Source organism: Rhea americana, unplaced genomic scaffold, assembly GCF_003343005.1.
Source record: "Rhea americana isolate MKP2758 unplaced genomic scaffold, rheAme1 scaffold_548, whole genome shotgun sequence".
Taxonomy (NCBI): Eukaryota; Metazoa; Chordata; class Aves; order Rheiformes; family Rheidae; genus Rhea; species Rhea americana.
In genome coordinates this window covers 116,292-143,570 of record NW_028186699.1, presented here as the reverse complement: position 1 = coordinate 143,570, position 27,279 = coordinate 116,292, and the positions used below count along the sequence as shown (strand labels likewise).

Sequence of the window (27,279 nt, the reverse complement as noted above, 5' to 3'; positions counted from 1 at the left end):
AGCCCCGTGGCCATACAAGGAAGTGCGGAGGGAAGGAGGCGGCTCGCCCAATCCCCGGGAGAGGCCCCGCTGGACACGGGGCCGGCGGCGGGGCGGGCTCGGCCGCCGGCCCCGCACCGCCACCTCGGCGCACGCACCTTCCCCGGCGGGCCCGGGGCCGTCTCGCCCCGCAGAAGGGCGCTCGGGGTCAGGCTCCGGCCCAGCCCCTCAGAGCCCTCTCTGTCTGTGTGTGTGTGTGCATGTGCAGCAAATCCAAGCCCTCCTGGCTCCCCCCAAGAGCGAAGATGGGGAAAAGAAGAGCAGGAGGCCCGAGAAGGAGCCCAGGCGAAGTGGCAGGGCCACTAACCATGATAGCTGCGATAGCTGCAAGGAAGGAGGGGATCTGCTGTGCTGCGATCACTGCCCTGCTGCTTTCCACCTCCAGTGCTGGTAAGGCTCGGCACTATCTCCCTCTGAATCTGGGTGTCCCAGCCCAGGCAGTGCATTCCCTCCTGCCAGGCTGTCTCCAGCAGCTCCTGCTTCCCGTTAGATCCATGCCTTGTGCGGGGAGGGGATAACAGGGCCGGGCGCACCACGCAGGAACAAAAAGGAGGTGCAGACCCCACTTGTCTCCATCCCCGCGAGAAGTGATGAATCTGGGACAGCTGAAGTGAAAAGTCACTGTACTGCCTTCTCTGGGGGCTGGGGACTGCAACCTCCGGCATTTCTGGGGACTGCGATCCTCCTTTCTTTTTGTGCTGAGCAGTGGCTGAGAGGCCTAAAGGAGAAGCAAGGCTGCTAGCTGCACGGCCTGGCTGCTTTGATACTACCCGCGCTGGGCCTTCCCCCCCTCCCCCCTCCCCAAGCAGTTAACTTCCCCTCCTCACCCCTCTGAAAGGGTGCATTGCTTGGGGGGCCTCTGGAGGGTCGCGGCTAGGGGGAAGCCGCGGTTGAGTCTCTGCGCCAGGCCTGACGTTCCCAGCGCTTCCGTGCTGCTGCAGCTGCTGGGAATAATGGAGGTTGCTGTCTCTGTGTCTCCCTGCTTCACTGTTTACAATATGGCGACCTTCCTTTAAATTATATTTTTATTCTCAGCGCCATTTTGGCTGCATATATGACTTTCAAACCCTCGCAGTGCTCCCAAAGTATCTTAAATGTGAAAATACCTTCCCTGTGTAAATCCACAGCTCCAGACTTTAGAATTGGCCCGGTTTATTCCTTTCCCTCCTTTTTCCTTCCTCCTGACGCTTTAGACTTGCTTGTGTCATCCACAGGAGTGATTGCTGTGAATTCCGGGTAGTTGGGTCCTCTTGCTTGGAGTTGTGTGGCTTTGTTGATAAAAGCAGATCTTTTTGCATGCAAATCTCGGGGCTGTATTGGAGGTGCCTGTAGAGGCAGTTGCAAGGCCGTCAGTAGAGACTGCAGCAGGGAGGACTCTCAGTGCCTTGCTTCAGAGCTTCTCAAGCTAACAACACAAAGCAACCCGGCAAAGGCACCTGAACTTTCCGCCCTGAAGTTTTCTCTTTTCTGCATCGGGAGCCCAGATGCATCAAAGGCTGCCTTACCCGTATCTCTTGTTCAACAGTTGACGCAGGCTGGTGGTTTGTGTTAAATTAGCACAGCCAGAGTGGATAATGGAGTGGAGGAGGGAGTGGGGCAAGTCAAACAGCTGGAGCTCTGGAGTGCAGAGTATTCTTCCTTAGGGGAGATTTTTTAACCGCATTCCTTTCTGTCTTTCATGCTTTGGAGCTTTGTTTGCTACCCTGCTACAGCTGTCTTCTCTTTTTTTTTTTTCCTCCGTTTTTTTTCTTGTGCTTCGTGGTTATACTGTGTTTATAAGCTAATTGCAGGTCTCTGAACACTTATTAAACTGATTACTGATACCAGGAAAACTGAATGTGCGGTCACAGTTCTGTAGGGAGTGTCCCGTTAGCAGTGTATAGCCAGACTTGCCCAACAATGCCGTAGTGTGCAGCCATGACATCATCCCTCTTACCCTGAGGAAGTGCTACTGGTGGTAGTGTAGATTCTCTAATATTTACTGAAAGGTTCACTAGTTTGTTTGTTTGWTTGATTGTTTTTTGTCTGACCTTCTTGGTAGGCCTTAATTAAGATTTTGTTCTTGTATAGGATGTAGTTGCTTAAAACTTGGTGTTTGCTTTCCGATACTGTCAAAGTCAAATGGAAACACATTTGAAGCCTTCTCTTACTCAGGCTAGAGTGATTGCTGAAACTATATGTTTAGATTTTGAGATGGAAGTGCTGTGACCAATGCTAGAGAGTTTTTCTAGTTGACTATCCTAGTTAATGCTAACTGCAAATGACTTCACTTTGTGCATACTTAAACCTGGCTTCATTTCATGACTTAATTTAGCAAGTTTCTTGTGTTCGTGGGAAATGGTCATGAAGATCAGACATCTGTAAAGCTTTGGCTATATTCTAGTTGAGTCAGTTGTATTAAAAAAAGAAACTGTTGCTAACTAGTCACCTTTCAGAATAGGAAGAGAAGGCACAGTTCTGCTTATTCTTTCTCACTTTGTTTGTTACCTTTCTTGGAATAGCTCTTAGATGAGCATTTGGGTGATCGACGCTAACCCAAGCCTTAGTTTGGGAAGCTGCATAGCCTGGAATGGCGCAGCTAGCCTGCTGCATAYGGTTGCATGGGCTGCTTCTCCAGAAGACCTCAAGCTTGGGCAATATTTTGCCTCCCTGCTCGAGGACCTCTGTTTACCACTCAGCCAAAGCCTTCAAGTTGTTTCAGAAGGATGATGCTTGAGTTTTGTTTTCATGGTTTTTTCCTTTCACCTCCTACATCTTGCTTGAAGTAAACTTCCGTTCTGGATATAAACTTAGGCATAAGGGTAGCACTTGCAACTTCCTTTCTGCCTTTTTTTATTTAAAGAACAGTAGCTGAAATTCAATGCTTATAATAAGTAACCTGAATAGCAGTTTCAATATATTGCTCTGGCATATTAGCTGAATTTTTGACAGCTAAACTGTTCTTTAGATACTTATTGTAAGTTTTAGTGCTGGCTTGCATTTATTAGAAGAGCTCTAAATTGGCCTAGGATTTGTAAACAGTAGATCAGAGCTGTATAGGAGAGGTCATATTATGAAAGAAAATGAATGACAAAGGGGAGTGATGAACGCAAACCATGTGGTAGGCTGAAGATAAAACCAGGAATTAAACCAATTCAGTGGCCTATGAACTAGTTATGTCCCTTCCTGTGCGGGGAAGGCTCTTCTCCACCATGTTGTATAAACCTACAGTGTGCAAGTTAGCTTCATTAGTTGAGTATGTGGATGTCAAATTTCAGTTGTCCCTACCTTAATGTCAAAATGAATTTGGCGGGCAAGGAATTGTGTGGATCATTTATTTCCACGTTCCTTCTGGTTGGGAGTGGGAAAGCACTTTCTGAGCTTTGATGGGCGGTTTAGGGACTATTGTCTGTGCCTATACAGCCTGTTCCGGTCGTTAGATGTGATCCAGGCCTACTTTGCAATTGTTCTAGTTAGCAGTGGTTGAATGTAAAATAAAGGCCTTAGCACCTAAACCTGTAGGGTTCTGCAGAAAACAGTACATTTGCAGCCAAAACCCTCAAAACTTTCCAGATCTGATAGTATTTTACTTCTCTGATGGCAAATAACAAGCTTTGATACACTGTGGGAGTGACCGCTCTCCTGAATTTATGTAGCTAGAAGTGAGCTCCTGATTCATCTGTTGTGGTTTCAGCTCTTTTCAGAACACCATTTCAGAATCACTAGTTCAGTATAAAACTCCTACTGGTACTGGAAAGAGTAAATGTACTGTTAGGATTATCAACCTGGTTCCAGATAAACTGGCTTGGTGGGAGGGATATAGGAAAATGTAAATTCCCCTCCAGATACTTAGTTTCACCATACTTGGATTAATAACATAGTCAGATGACTATCTTCAGGTTTGAATTTCCAGAGAGCTTTTTTTTCCTCCCTTCATTATTTCTTTGAAAACAGAACATACAATTTTTAGTTCTTGAGTCTGGTTTTGGTTATGCTGTCTGCCTATAACCTGCTACTTGGGAAATAGTACAGTGAACATTTTCACTCTGTTGTTCTGTATTAACTTGGGCCTCKTGGAATGGACTACGCTTTCAGTCATGTAAAGAATTTGTTATCCAGTACTTCTCATGGTGTTCTCCACTTATATTTTTCTTCTAGATATGTGACTATGAGAATTCCCCATGCTTTTGAGCCTGTGGTAAACTTGATTCGTGTAGAAGTGAGTTTGCAAATTGACTGATGTTGCAAATTCATTACAGCTTCACTGAAGGATTAGAAAGATCCCTGTGAGAGGAAAAGTTTAGCTAACAAGATGGGGGAGGGGAGCAGCAACAGGAGGGAGAACTAATGGAGAACAGTTTTGTTTTGTTTTGAAGTCCCTTTGCCTGAGTTTCTGGTTGGAGGAGCCCTCTTCAAAACTGCTAACCTCACTGAATGCTGCTGTTGGAAGTCCCTGTTACAAACTGCATACTGCTGGCTTTGAAGCGCTGCTAGCGTTGCAAAGTGACTGGGTTGTCTAAAACTAATCAGCTGCCTGTTACGGTAAACAGACAATACCAGTGTTGTGACACTGCCCAGCAAAAAGACTTTCCTTTGCTGTTGGATCGTCCTGTGGCTGTCCTGGGATAAGTATATTACATCTTTACTGGGCCTGCTAGTTCCATCAAACTTCTTGCAACACTTGCCTCTTCATGTTTATATTTGGAGCGTTTGGCTCTCTTTCCTCTCTGATTTGGCAGTCTTCTCTGAAGTACTGTTGTCGAAGAACTGGAGTAACAGAGCTGCAAAGAGAAGTAGATGAAGCTCAGCTAGCTGGAGTTTTGCTTATTTTCTGAGTCACATCAGTTAAATGCTTCACACACAGAATGGAAAAAGTTGTGTTTAACTTGTAGGGCATCAATAACTCTTTCCCTGCCTTATTCACATCTAAAATTCTCCTGCCTTATCTGATATTGACGTTTACTCCAGCTTTAATTTTTTTTTAAGTGTCCATTCTGTGTGAGGGTGTGAAGGGAGGGAAAGGTTAGCTGTCTATTGTCTTAGGTAATCACTTCCTTAATGGGCATCTTTGGCTGCCTCAGGCTTTCAGGTGAACCTTTGAATGCACTGAAATATTTGCCACTTGGAGAAATAGCAGGAGGTCCAGAAAACTGCATGAGAGGCTAACTTCCAGCCTAGAAGTGAACTAAGGAGGAGTAGTGTTTCAATACACTGATTTACATATGTTCGTGTACACTGACACTTCTGACAGCTTTGGAAAGGCTTGTAGTTAAACTTTGCAAAAGACTTTATTACTTTTTTTACATTAAACAACTGACAAAAACCTGCTGTAACACCTATTTAAGTGCATTTTGTAGCTCAGAGAGTAAGCATGTGCTATTCCAAGCATTAATTTAAATGCATTTATCTTAATTTGTTAATTGTTAATTTGTACTGTTTTAAAAAACTATAGAAGAGGCAAACAACTGAACGTTTATTTCTGTGCACGTTTGGTTCTAATACTTAAGTAGCGCTGAGGCCAGTGTGGACTACATGCTGAACAAGAAAAAAAGCAATTGCATTGGCCTGGTTTCTTAGTGCAGAGAGTCACTGCGCATGTGCCTGCAGATGTGGTAACATGATCAGTCTTGGCAGTTCTGTTAGGCAAAGTTGTACCAATGAAATCTTTTACTCCCTGTTTCGCCCTAAATCTCTTCATGAAAAGCAGATAACGTCAGCCTAAATCCCTGAATGTAAACTAAAGACACCAGAAAACTACTGACAATAAAAACTTCATGAACTAATCTAATTTGGGGACTTGCAGGTTGTGATTCTCACCTGTGTGTGCATGTGCTCATGTTAAATTGAGCGTGAACAGATTTTGCAATATAGGCAAGAGTATGTCTGAGCTGGGCATTCAGAGCAAGTCATGGATTGCTGCTGTTCTCAAAATCAGCATAAAGTGATGAGGCTTGGAAGGCATTAGGATTCTGTTAAAATCAATAAGGGGGCAGTGTAACTGCTTAAGTTATACTTCGTCTTCTTCACTTGCTACTATTAGACTAATGTCATGTCAGACATCTGTAATGATATGAAGCTGTTTAAAAAGTGCAATGTACTAAACAGTCGGTAATGAAAGCTCTTAGCTATTCTGCCCATTTTCTTGGGGAAGGTGATGATTTTATGTTGACTGGGCCGATAGGTCTTTTTTGTGCAGCTGTGCAGTCAATTTTCGAGCTGTTCCTAGAGTTCAGTAAGATGTGGCAACTTGCTTCAAGGTGGAAGTCGTGGCTGCGTTGGTGTCCGATAGCTACTCTGGAGCTGGTCTTTCCTGGTGTGTTAGAGCTGCAGGCTTGACTCAGGGGAGCGTTTCAAAGCGTGGAAAGAGCTTCCCAAAGGATTTCTAGCTCCTCTAGGCACTTGCAAAGGAAATTCTTAATTGGATTAGATTCATAATGCTAATCTGCTAATGATAGTTTGTTATGGAGATCTTAGCACTGTCTTATAAATATATTCACCTTAATTTAGCGTGTTGCCTTGTGTCTTTTTATCACRCACAAGCTCAATGCTGTTAAGATTATACAGCTGCCTGCAGATCTTACAGCCGGAAGTGGGAGAAAGGCAACCAATTTAGTATACAATAAAGGTATAATGCTCTCTTTCTGTTTAGTTGTTTCTTCGGGTGGGGATAATGAATGGAAAGTTATAATTACAAGTATGTCTAATGTAGTACTGTGCTTTYACTTTGGCTAGTATGAAGGACTTGCATGGAGAATGCCCCTGTAGTGTCCTGGTCTTCAGATWAAGGACAGAATTGTATCTTTGTAGTAACAATCAGGACTTGATCTGTGCTTTACCACCTGAAACCCTCCTTTACCACTTTTGCTTTGTACARGCTAGTGCAACAATGTAAAGAACACCTCCATAGCTTGCCTCCATGTGTAGGAAAGGCTTCATTAAGCCAAGCCTTCAGTTGTAGCACAGATTGAAACAGTATTTCTACACAGTAATGGCACTAATATTCATTCTTCTATGTGTTGGTCCAGACAAGTGGATATTAAACTGTTTCTATTTCCAGACTGACTCACTGGTAGGTGTCAGGTTCTTGAGTTTTTCCTGTATTCTTGGAATCCCTCTTATTAATCCTAAAGTCCATAACAAATAGGAGTCTGCTGTGAGGAAAGCAGGCTGTGACTTCCAGAGTAGGAAAAAGGTGTATCATTCTGGAAACAAGTGTTACAAAGTATGAATATGTAGGCAATGCTACCTTTTGCAGTAGAAATCAGGTGCGAGAATGATGCACTTTTTTTTTTTTTTTTTTTTAAACCAGTCAGGAAGTGAGCTTGGACTTGTGAAAATGCTAATGTATTTCAGAATATAATATGGCTTTGTTCTAGGGATATGCAATACTGGATTCAAAAGAAGCAAGTGTAAGCAAAAGTATCTTGCCACGTSGAGTTACTGGCTAAACTTGTGACTTTGTGACATAGTCAAATTGTCAGAGCTGGCTTTTTCTTACAGTAGTAGAGCTACACTGCCTCCAAGTCGACTCACTAAATGTCTGCCCAGCTTCCTCTAAAGAATGCTACAGTACACCGGAGCTCTCTAAGCTGAATAGAAAGTGTTGTGCCTCCTTTTTTAATAAAGGAATTGACAGGTATCAGTAGTAATTTATTTCCACACCCTTTCTGGGTGTGGAATAAATGCTTCCTATAGCCAGAAATGAAGAAGAGAAAATTCTGTAAATCACTCTTCCAGTTGGTGTATCAGATCTTGAGTACAAAAGGCAGAGAGCATCTCAGCCAGCTGGGGGAAATCTAGTGCCTGAACCTGACTGTAGCCTATTTCTACTGAAGTCTGCTCTGCACGAGTCACACAAACTAGATGGAGCTGGAGATTACTGGCTTTGAAACCTGCAGAAAGCAGTGGCCTGAGGATGCAATTTAGCCGGCTGAAAACCCCGTGCTGAATTTCTGGCAAGCAATAGTGATTGGTGTGAAACACCTGCCTATACAGTCTCTGACTTTGGGCAAGAYGTCATGTGAACTTCCCAGTGATCTTAGTCTAGAATAGCAACAGGAGCAGGATATGAAGGTGATATGGAAAAAGCAGAAAAGAATGTATACCCTGCTTTAAAGTTTTTTGGGTGGATATTTTTGTTGCTCTTCTCTCCTCTTCTCCTCAATGTTCTTGGGAAAACCTAGTCCATGTATAAAAGTCAGAATTTTACTTTGCTTCCGTTCATGTGAAGGTGAGTTCRTGTTTTTGCTTTTATGGGTCTGTATTTCACCCTCTTCTTATGTGCTACTGTCCTTTTTTGGTCTCTTCTTGCTGCCTTATTGCTTTTATCCTTTTGAGCTCTGTCTCCTTTGAGCGCATTCAGTGTGGCTAGGGCTGAATGTTCATCTTTCAGAAACCTCTCAAACTTGTGGGGGGAAGGGGAGAAGATGGATCGACTGTTTTGTTTACACCAGCCTTTTTTGTGCTGTTCTTTAGAGTCAAGGTTGGATGAACTCTGATTCTCACTAGGGCTTTGTTGATCCTCCAGCCTCTTTCCTTCCCCTTTTGTTACTGTACGTGTCATCCTGCCTTGAGAAGATGACTTCTAATATGTTAAGACAGTGTTATGAAGATCTGAATACTTAGTAATGAATCTGGACTTTGAATTCCAGATATTGTTACTACTGTCTTCAGTACAGATATAAAGGAGTGATGCATGGGAGGAAAACTGGAGTCAGGATGTGCAAAATATCTAGATACACTTAGATCTGAATTTCAGGTCCTGGCTCAAGTTCTCYGAAGTCAACAATTATTCATACTGACTTCCACAATTTCCACTTGTAAATACAAAGTGTGTGCGTCTATATATATAGACACACATACAAATACATGTAAATATTTTTCTTATATACACAAAAATATTTTTCTTTATATCTTATACATGTGTATCCTTATATATAATTTTTAATGGAAATTTGATAACTCAGAGAACACTTTTTTTCCTTTAATTTGTTGCCAGTGGTTAATGAGGGTAATGCCTAATGGGTTGTCTAGGGAATGGTCTCTGTAGGCCAGGAAGTGTGACTTCCCCAGAAGTAACTAATTACATCAGGTCATCACATGTTTACGTACAGCTTATCCAGTTTATTGAACACTCCTGCTTGTCAGGTCTTTGTCAGGACGAAGTTCCACTTCATGTTGGTGAGAACTTCTCTGATTCCCTGGGAGCCTTAAGGATTGCCTGTGCACAAGCACGCAGGGAAGAGGCTGGAAGTCACAGCTACTGGTGACAAACAGGAAGGAGAGTGAGGTGAGACAGCTAACACCTGCTTCGGTGAGGGTGTACTTAGATTTCTCTTCCAGGACTGGAATGGCAAGAATAGATTGAGGAAGGGTGCAAATAAGTAACTTACTGAAGATAAAAGTACAGTGGCTGATGCTCCATAGTTGATGTGAATTGTACTACTAGCTTCAAGTAGGTATAGCGTGGAAAATGTTAGCCTTATCAAGACCAGAAAGTTCCTGAAACTGTTACCTTTTAACGTGATCAGGTCATGCATAGAGGTCTAAGAAGAACAGATGCTATGCCTACCTTATCTGAAGTTTGGTAGTGTCCATTTTGGTGCTTGAGGAATCTGGTTCATCAGAAGGTTGTTTCTTGTACTCCTGAGTGTMATGACTTTGGCCTTACTAATGAACAGGTGGCATTTGAAGAACTGAATATCTGCTGTTACAGAACTTCACAGAATAATTTTTGCTGAAGAATAATCTCAACTACTGGAATGGAGACGAGAGCTGACAGTATTCCTAATAATTATCTAAAAATAATAGTCTCGTTTCTGTTTTTTAAGAAAACAGTAAATTCTTCTTTGGCCCAGGCCTTGCAATAGGGAGGTGAGAGAGTTGCAACAGGGAAGAGCTTAAACAGGCTGCAGCTGTTAACTGATTTTGTGAGGGTTTGTGTATGATGTGCAGGCTCCAAGCACTCTGTTCCAGGTGTCTTTCTCCTGCAGGGTTTTGGAGCAGCTGTGAACAGAAGTGGGTAACTTGGGCACAGTAAAACTGTTTCAAAGAACTGAATTTGTTAATGATGCAACTTTCTGTGATTCTCAATGGGGCGCTTGTAACGCACTGACAGTGTGGTTGGTTTCCTTGTTTGTTTTAGTTACGGCTGCCATTGAGGCCCTGCTGTAGGAAGCCAGAGAGCCTTGTTCTTTATGAAGCTGGTAGAACAGCTGTAGCTGTATCCATCATTAGGATAAATAGGAGACCTGTAGAAGAGCTGGAAGTCTTTTTCCTTTATCTAGCTGGCAAACTTAACCAGCATCCTTAATTATAAGCCTGTCATTAAATCTTGGTAAGATAATTAGAAGATGTCTGGGAAGGAGAAAGCTGAAGGGAAAACGTTCTTGCCTAGATTTTTTTCTTTTTCTTTCTTTTTTTTTCCATGAGGTTACTACTTGCTGCTGTTTAGGGARGGAGGGAAAAAAAAGTCTCATTCTTGAAAACAATTGAGATCAAAGACAAGTTGTTCATCTGCGAGACACTGGTTTGTTTTTGTGCCTCCATTATCCCAGCCTAGTGGTTGTCTGCAGCCCAGCGGAGCCAGAGCATGCTATCGATTGTGTGGATGTGCTTTTGACACAAGATGGCCACCAGGAATGCCCTGTGTAAATAACTTAAGGTTTGCTTATAACTGGTTCCTTTGAGAGCTTTGGTCCAGTTCATACTGAAGAAGGTGCCATTCCTTTGAGCACTGTGTACTTATTTACTGAGGTCAGTAAAGTGAAGAATAGTTATGAGATTTAGGCTAACAACAGGCATCTGATGTATGAGAGCTCCAGAGTATGAAATTGAAAAACTAAGTGACTTGAAGCTATTGTTTGCTTGATTAAAAATTCCTAGTATACAGATAACTCTGGAAGATTYGATTTCATCATAGCTATTTAAATTTTATTTAAGTGAGACTGTGCATAATGTTCAGACCATGGGAGCTAGTCCAAAAATTTATAAGAACRAGTCCTGACAACATAAATCTAGTATGAATTTCAAGAGAAAAAGCCATGGGACTAATACCATTGGCAAGCAACTTACCTTAAGTGAGGTGGTTTTTTGAATATGTAGTTGTGAACATCTCCTTTAATTTTCAGAGGCCTTGTATGAATTGGTCTTCCAGATGTTTGTATAGGTAGTAATTACAAAAGTCAGGCTCAGCTTTTCAGAGTTGTCTTTGTCTTGAATTCAGAAATGTACTTGCTCTGCTGGGAAGATAAACACAAGTCACATCAAACACTCCAGGTAAAATCAGCACTGCCCTACAACTTATGCCTGTGGTAATAAAATGAGAAACTTTCTGAAATGAAGGTTCAACAGACTTTTACAGAATAGTGTAATTGATACCTGTGTAGCTCAAAGTAAGTGTTTCTTAACTGGAGATAAAGTTGGTGCTGTAGAGTAACAGGTCCTGTTGGCAGCAAGCRCTAAGGACTGGAGATCTGCATGGTAATGAACCTATGAAAGATAAAGTGTCTGTGGTGTTCGTGCCAACATGCTAAATCCTAACTTGGTTATGAAGATCAAGTGTCTTGTTCAGATTTAAAAATTAGTTTCTCTTATGCTTACAGTAAAAGGTTGAAGAATGTGGTCATAACTAGTCAATTAAAACAGCATTCTTTAGCACTTCCTTGGCTTTATGCTAAGACCCAGGAAATGCTCTTTCCTTGCAGAGAGGCCAGCAGTGCAGAAACAGTATTCATCAGTCTTTGTTAGTGCCGCGAGCTGCCTTGATGAACAGTTCATTAACCAGGGGGAGCAGAATCACTCTTTTAATACACTTGCTGTAGCAGTAAGGCCTTGACAGCAGGCAAAAAACCTCAGGAGGCCAGCCTGAGAGTTAAAAGCTTCACTGCTCGTCTGAAACTGGTATTTTGCGTTCCTTCCACAGGTCTTTCAGTGGAAGCATTGCTTAAAACGTTTCTATATTTATGTAGCTTGTCATTTAAGAGTACTGTATACGTAGGATGCTGTGTTTGTTTAGCAGATAGTTAAAACATAACAAAGATGACWATAATATAACTGTTTAAGAAGGAACCTGTTCTAACTCTTCTAGCCATCCTTCCAAATTCGCTATTGTATTAATTGTTTCATTGTAAATTATGTAATACTAAGGTAACAGTTAAAACAAATAACCCCAGGCATCTGGCAGTGTGTGGATGTCTGTCACACTGAGCATGCAGTGGAACGGGGCGCGTGTGTTTTCAGGAGTTCAGACACATTTGTCTGTGGCTGCAGAAGGCTAAAATCCACTACAAACAAATCAGTCTGATTTCTCGTTCTTGGGGTGTTGGGAGCGGGGAAGGGGCCAGATGAATCCATACTGATGGTAAYTGTAGCTCTAACAACTTTATTTCTAGCAGAAGTAAAGCCTGAGCTATTGTAGGATCCATTTTAGGATTGAAAATGGATATATAGTACAGTAAGCACTCTAGGATCATTTGCAACTCTTCCCCATCGCCCCCAGATCTATTAGCAAAAGATTAGATTGGCATGGGGGGGGGAGGTACTGCTTAAGCCAAACATTTGACTTCATGTAAACTGTCAGCAGTTGAGGCTTTGGTAGTGTCATCTGGAGCCCAATCTCTTGTTCATCCAAGTCCTCCAGGAAATGAGAAACATAAGGTGCAGGTATGTCTTCGAGCATAGGCAGAGCACTGTGTTTCTAAGTGCCTGGAAGACCGAGGCCTCTGAAATCCTGCTCTCTTTCTCAAAATGGCTGCCAGATGTGTTGGCTCTACTGAATTCCCCGGAGCCTGGCACCGGCGATGCTGAGGTTATTACCATTTTGGTTCTTGCTGTGCTCTTCCCTCAGTCTTCCAGGCAAAGTGTTGTAAGATTGAATATGACCCTCGATAGCTGCGGTACCTGCRGAGCCTTTCTGTGGAATGCCTGCAGGCACGGGGTAAGGCTCGCTGGGACTTTGTTTAAACAAAGGAAGTGTGTTTGTTTTTACAGTTGAAGCTTGGAAGCCTAGGCTGGAACCCTGTGCAACTTCCCTGTGCTAGGAGTAGGATTCTCTAGGAAGAAAGCCTCTCCCTTTGCTGCAGAGCACACGCTGCTTGCCAATAAATACACATCTTAGCATCTCTAATTTGACAAWTTTGGAGACTTTGTAGCTTAAGTTGGATTTAGTTTGATGTTGGTCTGTAGATGCAACAAAATATATAGTCGCCTCTGGAGTGAGCTTCATTAGCTGCTGGAGTTTTAAATACCTTATTTCAATTTTGTGTGTGTGACATATACTGACATTTAAAGATTAATACCATGCACATTTTGTAGTACTTCTGCATGTGCACCCCCAGCCCCTCACTTGCATGGCTTCTCAGCAGGTTTAGTAAGCTACTCGCTGGTATGGCTAGGCTACCCTTTGGTCATCTTGTAACCTAGTCAGTTCCAGTGTAGCCAAGGCAGGGCTGGTGATTTAGAAAAACCAACATCCAGGTCCTGTGGTAGTGTATCAATTGAGTTTTCAGCACARGAGAGAAGACTTAGCTGCATAAAGTCTGCTAAGTATCTCTACCATCTGTAAGCAGAACTTTTTAAAGTATTCCTTAACACTGCTCTATGGTGACTAGCTGTTTATCTGACAGCGTGTATGCTTTTCCTGCAACAGTCAGCAGTTTGCTAAAATGACAAATCTTAATGATAAAGAAGTGTTAGAAAGTACATGAGCTAGTAGGATTTGTAAGGAAAGTACATCATCTAACATATGCTGCTCTGCCTTTAACTGAGGAAAATCATTTCTCAAAATAGCCTTCCTTACTCCTTCATCTAATTTGCTTTGGTTTATTTCTAGCATCTAAATGAGAGTGTCTTTTAGATGTGGTACAGCTCTTATAGTAAGTGCAAATCCATGTGAGTAGGATGTATCTTGTGCTTCATAGCCAAGACAGGCTGTAGATCTGAAAGCATTTTAAAGAATATTTTGGTTGTCTTAAGATAGAAAGTGGTTTCTACTGTTAAGTTAGTGTCTCAAGGATGGAGTACATTAGAAGCAGTGAGTAGACTTCATTACAGCTTGTTTAGGTGGACTTGCACTGTGAGTTCTAGTAACAGAAATGGCTACRACTGTGCTTGCTGCACAGGAATGTGTAGTGTTACATTGGATAGTCAATTTATTTAAGGAAGAGTTGGTACTGGGGGGAGGTGTGTGTGTTCTGCACAAAATAATTTTACATTTATTTTTGCTGTTCAGTTCTAAGATTGTCCTTCACTTCTCTGAAACCAGGGAGCGTCATGCAGATGAGAGGAGTATCATGAAAGACTAACTTCACTGGTGACGGGAGATGTCTTRCGAGGTGGGGTGTGGAGAAGCAAAATTGAGCAGTATCACCATATGGACTGGAACCTGCAAATCTACTCTGCTTAGACTATTTGTAAATGAGAAAAGGCCTATCAGAAATAACAGTAAAACATTGTTTTGCTTTCCTCTTGTAGCAATCCTCCGCTCAGTGAGGAAATGCTGCCTCCAGGGGAGTGGATGTGTCACCGCTGCACTGTACGCAGAAAGGTAAAGCCTCTTGTAATAAACATGCTCTCTGTTCTTCTCACTGTCCATCTAAAATGTGAACCTTTATTTTATAACTTCCTTTCCCCTTAATGTGTGCATACATTTTATATATATATATACACACACACCACCAGAGTTGTTCCTTATGCTCACAGTTGATAATAGCTTTGCTAGGAACAGGCCTAAAGAAAACTAAGATTTCTTGATGGAACTCTCTTGGTGGTGTTAACCTTGCTACTAGGAACCACAATACTGAAGTATCTGATATGCTTATGTCACGCTGTGCCTCTTAAACTGGGTTTTCCTTCCCCCACTTTTGGAAAAGAAGAAAAATAAAGGCACAGAGGACATGGCTCCTATACTCAAGGAGGTGAGCTGTGTGCACATGAAATGGAAGTCCTGGTAATGCAGCTTTGGCATCAAGGTTGTAATTCTGGTTAATGTGTGCTTCTTTAGAAGTGTGACTTCACAGCAGTTGCACTTCAGCAAAGGGTGAAATCACAGTGAGTTATGACTTCCTGGGCTGCTGAACAGGATGGGGAGGAGGTGATTGGGCAAGACTGTGGCTTCTTTCTCTCTCTCTCTCTTTCTCTCTCTCTCTCTCTCTCTCTCTCTCTCTCTCTCTCTCTCTCTCTCTCTTTTCTTTCTCCTTCATGCTCTTTCTCCAGGAAGCTGTCTTGCACAATATAAACATCTTATTGCTGTGGCTACGTAAGACTGCATAGCAGAGGGTTTAGAAGCTGCACTAAACTATCTAGCAACTGTTTGGTTGAAGTGACACCAAAACAGATTGGAAGAAAACTGTACTGAGCTTTTTATTGCTGAACCTACTGCTCTGTTATGTTTCCAGGGTACTGTTCAGGCATCTGCCAACAGCAAAAATGAAGGTCACAAATTACAAAAACAAAACATTTTTTTCTGTATGAAAAATTGCCTAATGCTTTCGTCCTTTACGGACCATTTCTGTGTTGTGGTTCATCCATACTGGTGATGTGTTAGGCAATGGAGCAGTACAGTTGCCCTTACTAGGCCATGCAGCATTCCCCTCTTGTTGCAAAATGGATCTTGCAGTGATTGCCAGGGTATTGTTTTGCTCTGCTGCAGTTCTCTCTGCCTGCCTTGCTCCAGAGAATCCTATCATCAGAGATGGCAGTGTTGTTTGCATTTTGTGCTTGTATATTCTCAAGCTGACCTTTTCATTCCCTATTGGATTTGGACACACTGCAAGGGTTAATAAACTACATTGACACTGAATGATCTAGCGTGTAGTTTCTCAGTGTTGGTTAGCAAATTAAACTGAATTTTCTCATTTATCAAACGTTTAGGACTAGATACTGTGAAACATTGTCCAGATCTGAACTCATATACAGTTAACCTGAAAAGAGAGAGACGTGTTAGTTTTCTTCCTTGTCTTTGGTTCCCTTCAGCTGTTCTGTAGTCTGAATGTTAGCTACAACCAAACTTTAGTAGGTCAAATCTTTAATGACTTGATGGGGGAAGTTTTAGTGAGTGGATCTAGCTTTTTCAGATGCTGTTTGTCTTCAACTGCATATTTGTCAAGGTTGATGTGCTTTGTTTGTGGCCTCCATGATAAGCCTGCCTATTCATGTCGTGCAGAAGCGAGAACAGAAGAAAGAGCTGGGGCAGGTAAATGGATTGGTGGACAAATCTGGGAAAAGGACCACCTCCCCCACCAGTGACGCAGACCTGTTGGACAGGTCTAGCAGCAGCATCAGGTCTAATGCGCATGCCAGGATCTTGGAAAGGAGAGCAAGCCGGCCTGGCACTCCCACATCCAATGCCAGCACCGAGACCCCCAACTCAGAGCAGAATGATGTCGATGAGGACATAATTGACGTGGATGATGACTCTGCCATTGCAGAAATGGACTGTGGGCAGCCCCAGCTGAAGCGACCCTTTGAGCTTCTTATTGCTGCTGCCATGGAAAGGAACCCAACGCAGTTCCAGTTGCCGAATGAACTGACCTGCACCACAGCACTTCCAGGTAAGCAAAGGGTTGCTTAGTGTTGATAGAGGTCTCTACAGGTGCAGCCTGCTGCCATCTTGGCTTTTTTCCTTCTCGACTCCTTAGTAGTTCTGGTTCCAGTGACACTAACTGGTGAAAGCAGAGGGTGCAGGAGTATCCCTGGTGTTTGTCCAGCTGTCTCACAGTAGGCAGCTTCTCACATTCCCCAGGATGTGGGCTGTGGGTGCTCTGCCATGGCCAGTGACTCCACCTCCATAAGGACTTGTAATAGACAAGCRCATGTACTTTCTGTTGTCAGCTTAGGCTAGATCATCAATCTGAAGAAAATTCTTCCAATTGCCCAAATACCTGATTTTTGACTTGGAGTGATAATCTAATCAAGTAATGATTTAACATGTAGGATGTCACTTGAATGATTAGGTATAAAGTATGCTGACCTTTAAAATCATTAGTCCRTCATTGAAGGCCAGATTTAGTGGTTGATAAGGGTTCCCTAAAGAGCTTTTTGCCTATTCTGTTTGTGTCTGCCTCAGATGATTACACGTATCTATCAGGAAGCAAAACCTTGCTATGTGGGTAACCCAGAGCCCTTTCTAATTTACTTTTAGGTACTAGTAAGAGGAGGAGAAAGGAAGAAACCACAGGAAAGAATGTCAAGAAAGCACAACACGAATTAGACCACAATGGTTTGGTTCCCTTGCCAGTGAAAGTCTGCTTCACATGCAACAGGTACTTGACTTTTCCAGGGAAGTTATTTGGTGTGGCTGTACCCTTCACAGGAACAAAGTTGAATGAACTGAATAGGTTAAATGACCTGTCCCTTCCCATTCCCCTTCAGTACTTGCTTGTAATCCTCTAAACAAATGAGGAAATAATTATCTTTGCTAAATAACAGATGTTTAACCATGGTACGTGTAGGTGTGGCTTCTGTGGTCCTGTGCTGCTGTAGAAGGTTTTAAAATATAATGTGAAGAGACTAAGCCATTCTGTCTTCAGTATTTGTCTGGTAACAAAAATTCTGAAGTGATAGTGGCTTAGAAAACAGAGATGTTTGTTTATGGTTCATAAAGGAAGTATGCAAGGAGGTGACCTTTAGGAAACAGAAATCTACTGAGAGAGATATAAGCCTGAGGCAAATAGAGGTACTGTGCTGAAAGAGTAAATKAAAAAAATACTAAAATATTGCCATTGTTGTAAGTGCAGAAAAAATGAACAGATAAATCCCAACCCAAAATTTCAGTGAAAATTAAAAAATTTATATCGGGAACCCAACCGGTTTGAGTGAAGTGGGCTGGAGATTCAGCTGGGCTTTTGTGAGGGGCAAGTGGTGACTTTGTCATAGAGTAAGGACTTTAAAGCCTGGAGAATTGGGTATATTAGCTTTTTAGAGTTTGAGACCTGTTACGAGAACATATCAATCGTGTTGAAGTAAACATCCCAACTTCATACAAGATGCTTCTGAGGAAAATTGCACAAGGTCGACTTGAAGTTGCTTATGTGAATCTGACAGGTGCTTGCAGCTTTCCAGCAAAGGGATCTCTTCCTGCCAAAGGACCTCTTCTGGACTGAGAAGCCCTCATGTGCATGGGCAAGTCTGTCTGCCTCAAGTGGGCCTTGCAGAAGACCCGTTTAGATCAAATTACAAATCTGAAACCTAATTTTAGATGCAAGTAACGTAGTTCAGGAGAATTGATGGGGAAGGATAAGCTGAAGTGGTTAGCCGTGCTTGTCTGTGTATTCAGTAAATAGTCTCCGTACTGAATATTGCATATAGGAAATAAGATATGTCTCTCTCTTGCAGGAGTTGCAGAGTGGCACCTCTAATTCAGTGTGATTACTGCCCACTCCTGTTCCACATGGACTGTCTGGAGCCACCTCTTACTGCTATGCCTCTGGGTAGATGGATGTGTCCAAATCATATTGAACATGTGGTGGTAAGCCGGACTATGCTTGCAGTATGGTAACTGGATGCTGGATTGGAACCTGACAGGTCTATTAAAGGACAAAGTACAACAAATGTAAAACAGCTCCTGAGCTCTTATTGCTCCTGTAACGCTTGTAAAGCCCCTGCTGCAAGCAACAAGCTCTCCAAAGGAATATGATGCTGCTATCTGCAATAAAATATAAAGATGAGGGAACTCCTTCCTGTAACTGAAGCTAACAGCTTAAATTGTGGCTTACTGACTGCTTGTCTAGTTTTTAGACAGAACTCCTTAAAGCCTAGATAAGCGTCCAGAACTGTAACACAAAGCAGCTCAGAGCTACAAATAGGGGAAATAATTCTTTGCATGCTTAATCCAAAAAAAACTTTCATTTCAAGAGGGTGTTTATGGAAAAGCGGTGTACTTGAGACTAAATACGTGGGAAACAGGGCTGAAACAAAGGGCTTGTGTCTAGAGAAACTGCTTCTTAGAGCACTGATGCCTCATAGTAGGCCTCTAAATGCTTTCTTATTCACCTCCAGCAATATACCTTTTACCAGAAATGGTTAGTGCTGCAGGAAACAAATAGTTTAAAGCTGAATGATGCTGTACTGCCAGTGCTACAAGGCGTTATGAAAGTCATAGGATGCATTAGGATGACCCACAGACCCTTAACTACTGTGGCATTATCTGATCACTCAGCTGAACCAGAAGAACTTGACCCTGAGTAATCGGTGCCGAGTATTTGACCGGTTCCAGGATACTATATCTCAGCATGTTGTCAAAGTGGATTTCTTAAACCGAATCCATAAGAAACATCCTCCAAATCGCAGAGTTCTTCAATCAGTGAAGAGAAAAGGTTTGAAGGTGAGTGTAAATAAGTAGATGTTGGTGAAATTACCCATGTAAGAATTTTAGTTTGGAAGAGAAACCAACATGCCCCATAGGGATAGCTCTTGGGACAGGAGGAAGAAGGTGATATCTGAAGGAATGAATTGGCAAGAGTTCTGAAAGTCATCAGTCCAGAGTGGTGAGTCTTCACTGCGAGTAGGAGTTAAGAACCTCTTTACTCAGCCAAGTATAAGGCTCAGCTATTAGAAGTAAGCCTTTAAATCTAGTATAAGCATAAAAAGGGCAATGGAAAACTTCCGGAAGGTGGGCCTAGAGTCAGAATCAGGGCTGCTGCATGTACTATGTTAAACCTGGAAGAATATTGTGCAGCCAGAATGCCTACACAATACCATAGAGAGATTTTTAAGTGTTTCCCTTGGTGTTTTTTGCATGACTTTTATACTGTAGTCACCACACTGTACTGAAGACATGCCTGACCTTAGCAAAAGAATCCTGTTAATTTTAGCACAGTTGCATCATTTAAAGTATTTTTTTTAATACTTTAAAAAAAAATCCCTGAAATGTTTAGTGTATTTTCTTTGGAATCAGAAAGCAGCAAACCCTAACCRTAGTGCTGGTTAGGCACTTTACTACTTGATTATTCTTGAGTACTTGATTCTCATATGTGATCTTCTTTCTCTACAATGTAGGTTCCTGATGCTATAAAATCCCAATATCGGCTTCCACCCCCATTACTTGCGCCTGCAGCTATTAGAGATGGCGAGCTGATCTGTAATGGGATCCCTGAGGAACCCTTGCAGAAGCACCTTTTGAACACTGAGCACTTAGCCAGCCAGTCAGAACAACAGGAGGTAAATGAAGCCAAATGTTTGTACTCCCACCTATAGTTGCTTTGGTGCAAAGATCTTTTCCATTTCAGTCATGATCAGAGCAGTTATCTAGGAAACCAATCTCAAAATCGTATGTCTGGAGGTGACATCTCGTCTCATTTCTGACATCCTTGCCTATGAAAACTTTGTTTTGCCTTTCTAGGTAAAATGTAAAACTCATTTGACACTTACCTAAAGTGGTGAAATAGTCTTTTGGCCGAGTGTGGAGTTGAGGGCTTTCTGTCTAGTTGCACATTCACRTACACAAACATCTTGGGAAGAACCAAAAGCCTTATGTATCTGTGGAGAGTTACTTTTTAAAGAAGTAGAAGATAACTATTCATCTTTGCTTGGATTTATCCACAAAGCACTGCAGAGCTTAAAACATTGAACAAATATGTTGGCAGTCTTCTATTTTGTGTAGAAGAAAGGTGCTTCCCACCCCTACTTTTAGCAGGTGTCTTGCTGTAATATAAGGTATTTCTTCTCTAGCATGTTACAGAGTAAACTACTGGATTATGTTTGGAGAGAAGCCCATATTAGTGGAAGATATGTGTGTAGCCAGCCGAAGAGTTTTAACGCTTACGTGAGAAGAGAGGGGAAAACTAGGGGATAAAGTGCATCTGTTGCCTTTTCCCCCTTGTAATCTCAGCTCCTGCGTGCACTGTTCCAAGCACAGAGATGAATTGTACTTAATTTTGGTTGTGCTTATGTTACAACATTTGGACAACGTTTTCTCCCAAGTCTAGATTAGCATCAGAACAGATAATGTATTTTCACACTGTATCTGARTGATTACCATCATAGTAAGGCAGCTGAATTTCTTCAAACTGGGTGAAGGATGGAGTAATTTCTGAGGGTTGGAGCACTGTCTGCCTGTGAAGCTAACAATGCACTTTTTTTCCCTCCTCCCAGTGGCTCTGTAGTGTTGTTGCGCTCCAGTGCAGCATATTGAAACATTTATCTGCTAAGCAGATGACTTCGCTTTGGGACTCTGAACAAACAGAGAAGGCTGATATTAAGCCTGTTATTGTGGCAGATGGCTCGCTCGCCAATCCTTACCAGGCAGCTGACAAGGCACCCACACCTTCCCTCTATTCCATGTCATCCTGCACCTCAGGGATTACCACCCAGAATTCCTTGAGTTCCTCGCAATCCCAGCAGACTTTATCACAGGAAGATGTCAACTGCAGCTCTTGTATAGATAAATCCAAGAAGGTGTCATCTTGTGGGACTTCCAATGGGCCRACAGCCTCTGACGTTAAAGTAAACGGTCCTCATTTCTATGGTGTTTCCTCTGAACCTTCAGCACAGTTGACTGACCCCCAGAGGCTAATTGGATCTAGTAATACAATACCTGTTTTGTCTCATCGGCAAATGTGGCCTAGGCCCCTCACGCCCCCAGCAACTTGTGGACTTCTGAATCACACGATTGGAACCATTGTCAAAACGGAGAACGTAGCAGGACCTATTTCTTGTGCACAAAGAGGTTCTGTGCCAGTCACAAGTATGCCTACTTCCATATCAAGCTCCTGTGCCAGCCTGGAGACCACCAGCACTTTGCAAAGAAAGAATGTCCAGACACAGATAGGACCGCCACTGACAGCAGACCTGCGATCTATGGGCTCCCCTCTGACTGCCACTAGGGCTCTTACCCCTCCACAAGCTACAGGAGATGGGATCTCTGTTGGATCCACAAACAGATTCTGTTCACCAGCACCACCTTCAGGTAAGTGTCGAACAGCTGATCTTGGCCCCAGGGCTGAGAAAGTTTTCAAGTTAAGTGTTACTCCTGAACCTCTAGACTCTTGCATTATGCCCTGATTTAACTGGGGAATGAGACTTGCTGTGGAGAGCAGCAAGAAGCTTGTCAAGTYTCTTCTGTCTTTGGCCTTTTTGTGGGAACCATGAGATGTATTTTACTGAGTGCATGTAGCTAATAGGTGAACTGTCTTGAGAAGCAGGGAAGCAGATCAGTTTAGTCTGGACATTAACACTAGTTTTAAATCTRTTGGCTGCTGTCTTGCTGTTTTGACAACTGGCCACTCCAGTGCTGCCTTAAAGCTGCTGATCTGTTTTAAAGTATTAGCTTCGTTGCAGGATAGTCTTCTTCACAAGAGCAGCTTACAAGGTGACTGTCCTGGTGATGGTTCTGTTTCCTTGTACAGATGATTTAAGTCTTGAGCTGCACAGCCTTGATAGAGAAGCAATTTCCCCCAACACTGTATCCTGTTTAGTATCTGCTGCCCTATTAATATAGGGTAGTTATGGCCTGGATATGCCAGCTCTACCTTGAGTTGTACCCAGAAACCTTGCTGTTAAAGTGCATATGCCCGTTCTTCAATATAAAAACATCAGGTCGAAGATTTTGATAAATGAGTGAGAGTGATTTCTCCTGACTCCTAAATTTTGCTTGAATAAGCTTTCACTTAAAGCATTCTCCTTCTCTTGTCCTCTAAATCAGCTCAAAACTTACTGTTAAACCCTTTGTGGAAGTTCACTGGAAAGAATGCAACAGAGCTGTATCATCAGTTCTCTTCTTGCAGTTCCTAGTTGCTTAGTGTCAGGCTTGTGTGGAGGTATGTATGTAGATCTGGTGATTGCAAGTAGCAGAGGCAACATCTGCGTATTGTTCTCTAAGAAATTCCTTTTTCGAGTAACTTCTGAGCTTTATTTCTTGTTTGAAATCTGCTCACAGGGCAGCTGAGTTCCTTGCTCTTTGCTGAGCCAACTTGAGTTACTCTAGTCTGCTAGCTTGACTGTGCCCTTAGAAATGCAAGGCTGAGAGAACTTCTGGTAGAGGAAAAAGGGACCATATTGCAAACAACTTCTTGCTTGTGGTTTGAAGAGCATGGCAAGCCCTGTATAGTTCTGCAGCTATTTAATTGAGATGTTAAGTCATTGCTTTAAGTGCAAAGTTTGGGATCTGCGCAATGCATATTAAAACATTGTGCTACAGTTACAACTCTTGTGGGAGACTTAAATGTTTAGGCAAACTTTCTGTCTAACATGATGTATATGTATGTTTATATATTTATAACAAATCTTAAACAATGGTCTGATAAGCGAGTGCACATTTTGTTGCTGGGTATGAAAAATGAATCATTTGCCACCTTTTGCCATAAGTTTCAGGCTTACAGGAGTTCTAAGCAGACCAATTCAAGATAAGAACTGGATATCTAATATGCATTAAAGGGATTTTGTTTCCTGGCATTTGCCGTTGTCTTTCAGCTGTATAATCACAGCCAAAGCAATAGGATCTTATTTTTGTAAGTAATCAGCTCTGCCTATGACTGTCACAATCTTACCAGCCAGTGAAGTGAACCAAGACTTGGTAATTATGCAGAAAATGAAATGCAGCAAATGTACTTCTTATACATGTTCGGACTTAGGCATGCTGCTTAGAAAACTTCTGCAGGTTTAGCAAGCTCTTAAGTTCCTAGGGCCTTGGTGCTCATCARTCTCTGTAGTATGGCATCACTTGCAATTTCTCATGGCTTCTTCAAATGGGGAATAGGAGCTTGAATAGGTCCAGAATTCCTCTGACAACTGAAGTTGATGGAAAAGTGTTTGAGGCAGGCTCATCCTTCTGTGAAAGGAAGAAAGCTAATGGTCTCTACTTCAGGCCTTTTCTTCAAAACATGTCTACAATCAAATTTAGAGCAGCTTGTAAACTAAGTGTAATCTGAGGGCTGAGTGCCTATCTCACAAACATCACAGTGACATATCTTCTCTGCACCATCTTTCTCTGTAGATGGTAAGGTCAGTCCCAGCACCTTATCCATAGGAAGCGCTTTAACTCTACCCTCATCACTCACATCAAACTCTGCAGCTATGTTGGACCTCACCAATTCCCTGAAAGCATTTGTGGATGGCGGTGAGTATTTAGTTCATTGTCAGTCTCTGCTAGCGCTATGCATTCTGTGCGCTTGCTTGCCTAGAGCATTTGGTCTGTGCTTAAGGAGGAGTCCTAGTGATAAAAGAGAGGTTGCAGTCAGGTGAGGGAGGGGTTGGGTATACATTACCTTAAATATATCACATGCTTCCCTACTTGTGGTGTTGTCAAGGCAGCAAAGCTAATGAAGTGTTTCTGCCTGAAGCTTTTCTGGGGAATGATCAAAATGCTATTGCACAGGCTGCTTGCCAGGTGGAATTCACATGCAGAAACCTGCAGTCCTCCTGTGTTATGGTGCTAGCTGCAATCTGGAGGTGTTCCTGATGTGTACAAAGTCCAACAATTCTAGATCTTGTCAAGCAGTCACCTAAGTGGTGACACCTTAATGGGTCAGTTAATTTTCTGAATTATTTCTGCTTCTGTCAGTCTTCTAGACTGGCACATTTATATTTTCCTCTTATTGCACTTGGCAAGAAATGCCAAATCTTAATGTCTTCAGGAGGAGTGACTTCAGGAGAAGACTGCTAAACAGCAATCATTGGTAGTGTAGTGAGGCTGCTGCCAGTGACTGCTTCTACATCTGAAGATCAGTCTTTCTTGCATTCCCAGTTTGACCCTCTYTTCTTGGGTGAACCTCAACTGCTCAGCTTAGCCCAGACTACCTCTCTGCTATCAAGAAGGGCCATTATATTTCTGCTTCTTCTGCTTGCTCTTTTTTAACTGTCATTCATGTGAAGACAGCTCTTAAAAGAGGTTAGCCAACCTGTTTGCTACCAGAAAGCAGATCTCCATAGGGCTTTACAAATAGAAATACTTAAGCTATCAGCAACATATCTGCTTTAAAACTTGTTAATAATATTGTCTTAATTACCATGTTTTGTTTGACTGATTCTGCTTTGAAAGCATGTGACTCAAGAATGARCCTGAGCCACTCCAAAAGTGATTGGTTACTCCCTTCCTCTGTAATGTAAAATTAGACTTTTTGACCAGATAACAAAGCTTCACAAGAAATACCCAACCTGCTGCCCAAAGGGGCAATGTCCATCTCTACAGATTTGTAGATTCTGAACTGTAACAGCAGGTTTTCAACTTATTAGTCCCTGTTCCCTGAACTTCACTTGCTGGCTGAACTATAGCTTTCCAGCCATAGCTCATGCTCTCCCCACACACTGCTAAAATGAAATTATATAAAGTAATAGATCACCTATGTGTAAAATTCTTGATATTACAAAACTTTGCTGAAGCAAATGGCAAGTTTGAAAGTGGGACAGATAAATCCAGTGCAGCTCAGATGGCACCCTTTCTATGAATAACCTACTAATTGCTTTTTGTTTATTAACAGAGATTGAGATAAATATGTTGGATGAGCAGCTGATCAAGTTTCTGGCCTTGCAGAGAATACATCAGCTCTTTCCTTCCAAAGCTCAGTCTATAGCAAGCAGTGTCACTTCCCATCAGCAGTCTCCTATGGGAAACCACATTGAAGGTAAGAGCAGCCTTAGAATAGTTGATTTATGTTGAGCCATAACTTTTTGGCGCTACCTTGCCTTTTCATTCAAGGAGATCTTTCCTCTTTTGGTATCTGGCAGATGCCACCTTTTCCATTTCTTTCCTTTCATCCCTCTCCTGGATATCCATTGGTCTGAAATTCCTTCAGATCCCTCTACATAATTTTGTACAAACTATGACAATGAAAACACCTTCAATAAAGTGTCAATGGACCTTCTGATTTTTCTGCTAGTAATCTTTAGTGAAGTTGTATATTGTTCATCTTACAACTAGCAAGAAAGGAGAAGGCTCAGCTGCCTTTTTTTTTTACGCACCTTTGAAATGGGCAAGAAATGTGTAAAATCCTGCTTTCTTTCTGGAGAAGCTGCCTGTGGGACAAATACATGAACAGGAGAAACGTGGGCACAGAATATACGCTTCAGTATGAAGYTGTCTTTGCCCACTCAGAATAACGTCACTGTGAAGCTGAAGCACTAAATGCAACCAAAATAGTGGAAAACAGCTTGCGCTKCTGTTGGGAATCTCCAGGGATGTCAGTTCAGCATGGGTTTTGTTTGTTATGGTCACTGGTATTGGCATCACTAACACCCACAGTTGCACTGGGAATGTGGCRTCTTGTTCTTCTGAATACAGTTGGTAAGTTTAATCTGCTTTCAGGTGCTAACTGGAAAGCTTTGTTGTGGGAGCAGTTGTTTGTTCCCCATCTGCTAGGCCTAAGGGTAAATATTCAAGATAACATCTTTGTAAGTCAGCTAGTATCAGTAACCTTCTGAAACTGTGCTTGTCTGTTCACATGCTCGCTTGCTGCTATAGCATTGCAGCATTCCCTAAATACTTTGTCAGTCCTCTGTTAAATACTGCTGTAGGTCACAGCACCAGGCTGTGATACGAGCTGCTTTCCTGTGCTGCTCCCAGCCAGTCAACTTCTGGAAATTCTTCAGCAGTCTGCCTCCCAAAAGGCAGGTTGATGCTGTCTTAATCCATTGACCCATTTGGATGGGAATGGATGCATCCAGCTGACTGCTTAGCATTGATGACAAAATCCTAGATCTAAAACTTCTAGGAAGCTCCTTTAAGTCAGCAAAARCAAACAGCTGAAAGGACTTGTGCAGGGCAGCTGTGTAGAAATGGGAACCTGCACTTTTCAGCTGTGTTGAGTGCTGCATGCATGTCCAGTAATGCTGCTTAATCTGGCCCTGTTCTTGACATCACTGACTCTGCAAACAAACTCTCATAATCCTCATGTTCTTTGATTTCACACTCTTGGCGTAAAATTGTCATGCAGGTGTGACACTAGGAGAGACCTAAACTGTGTGGATAAAAGGAGCTTATCTCCAAAAGACAGCTACTCAAATCCTGGCCAGGCCTGTATGGTCCAGAATTTGGTATCTGTTCCATGCAAGATGATTTTCTGCCCAGTTAACGCAGGCATTTGAGAATATGTGACTTGAACTCAGCTGGCAGAGGGCTGCTTTAGAGACTCAATCCTGGACCAACCATTGTTGAATTTTGCTATGAGGAGTAACCTGAGAGAAAAGGAGTCCGCTCAGTAAATCGTCCTCTCCTGAGAATTAGGTTAATCCCTGCAAAAGGCCTGTTCAGCCTGTGCATTTTTTCCTGCAGTTTACCTAGAAGTTAAATTACAGCTGTTAAGTTAGTGACATTAACCAGCACCAAGCCTT

The 27,279-nt window shown here is 42.4% G+C and overlaps 1 protein-coding gene across 1 annotated transcript in view; it reads left to right on the top strand.

Moving 5' to 3' along the window:
* Positions 1-352: 352 nt before the first annotated feature.
* The window catches only part of PHF12 (PHD finger protein 12), a 31,747-nt gene continuing 4,820 nt past the window's right edge, over positions 353-27,279 (top strand). The window contains exons 1-10 of the mRNA XM_085318648.1: positions 353-429; positions 14,491-14,563; positions 16,181-16,568; positions 17,159-17,279; positions 18,352-18,484; positions 19,175-19,339; positions 20,014-20,175; positions 21,109-21,922; positions 23,948-24,070; positions 25,431-25,574. Of these exons, the coding sequence (XP_085174774.1) occupies positions 14,513-14,563; positions 16,181-16,568; positions 17,159-17,279; positions 18,352-18,484; positions 19,175-19,339; positions 20,014-20,175; positions 21,109-21,922; positions 23,948-24,070; positions 25,431-25,574 (2,101 nt within the window). The 5' untranslated portion in view covers positions 353-429; positions 14,491-14,512. The remainder of the gene's footprint in view (positions 430-14,490; positions 14,564-16,180; positions 16,569-17,158; positions 17,280-18,351; positions 18,485-19,174; positions 19,340-20,013; positions 20,176-21,108; positions 21,923-23,947; positions 24,071-25,430; positions 25,575-27,279) is intronic.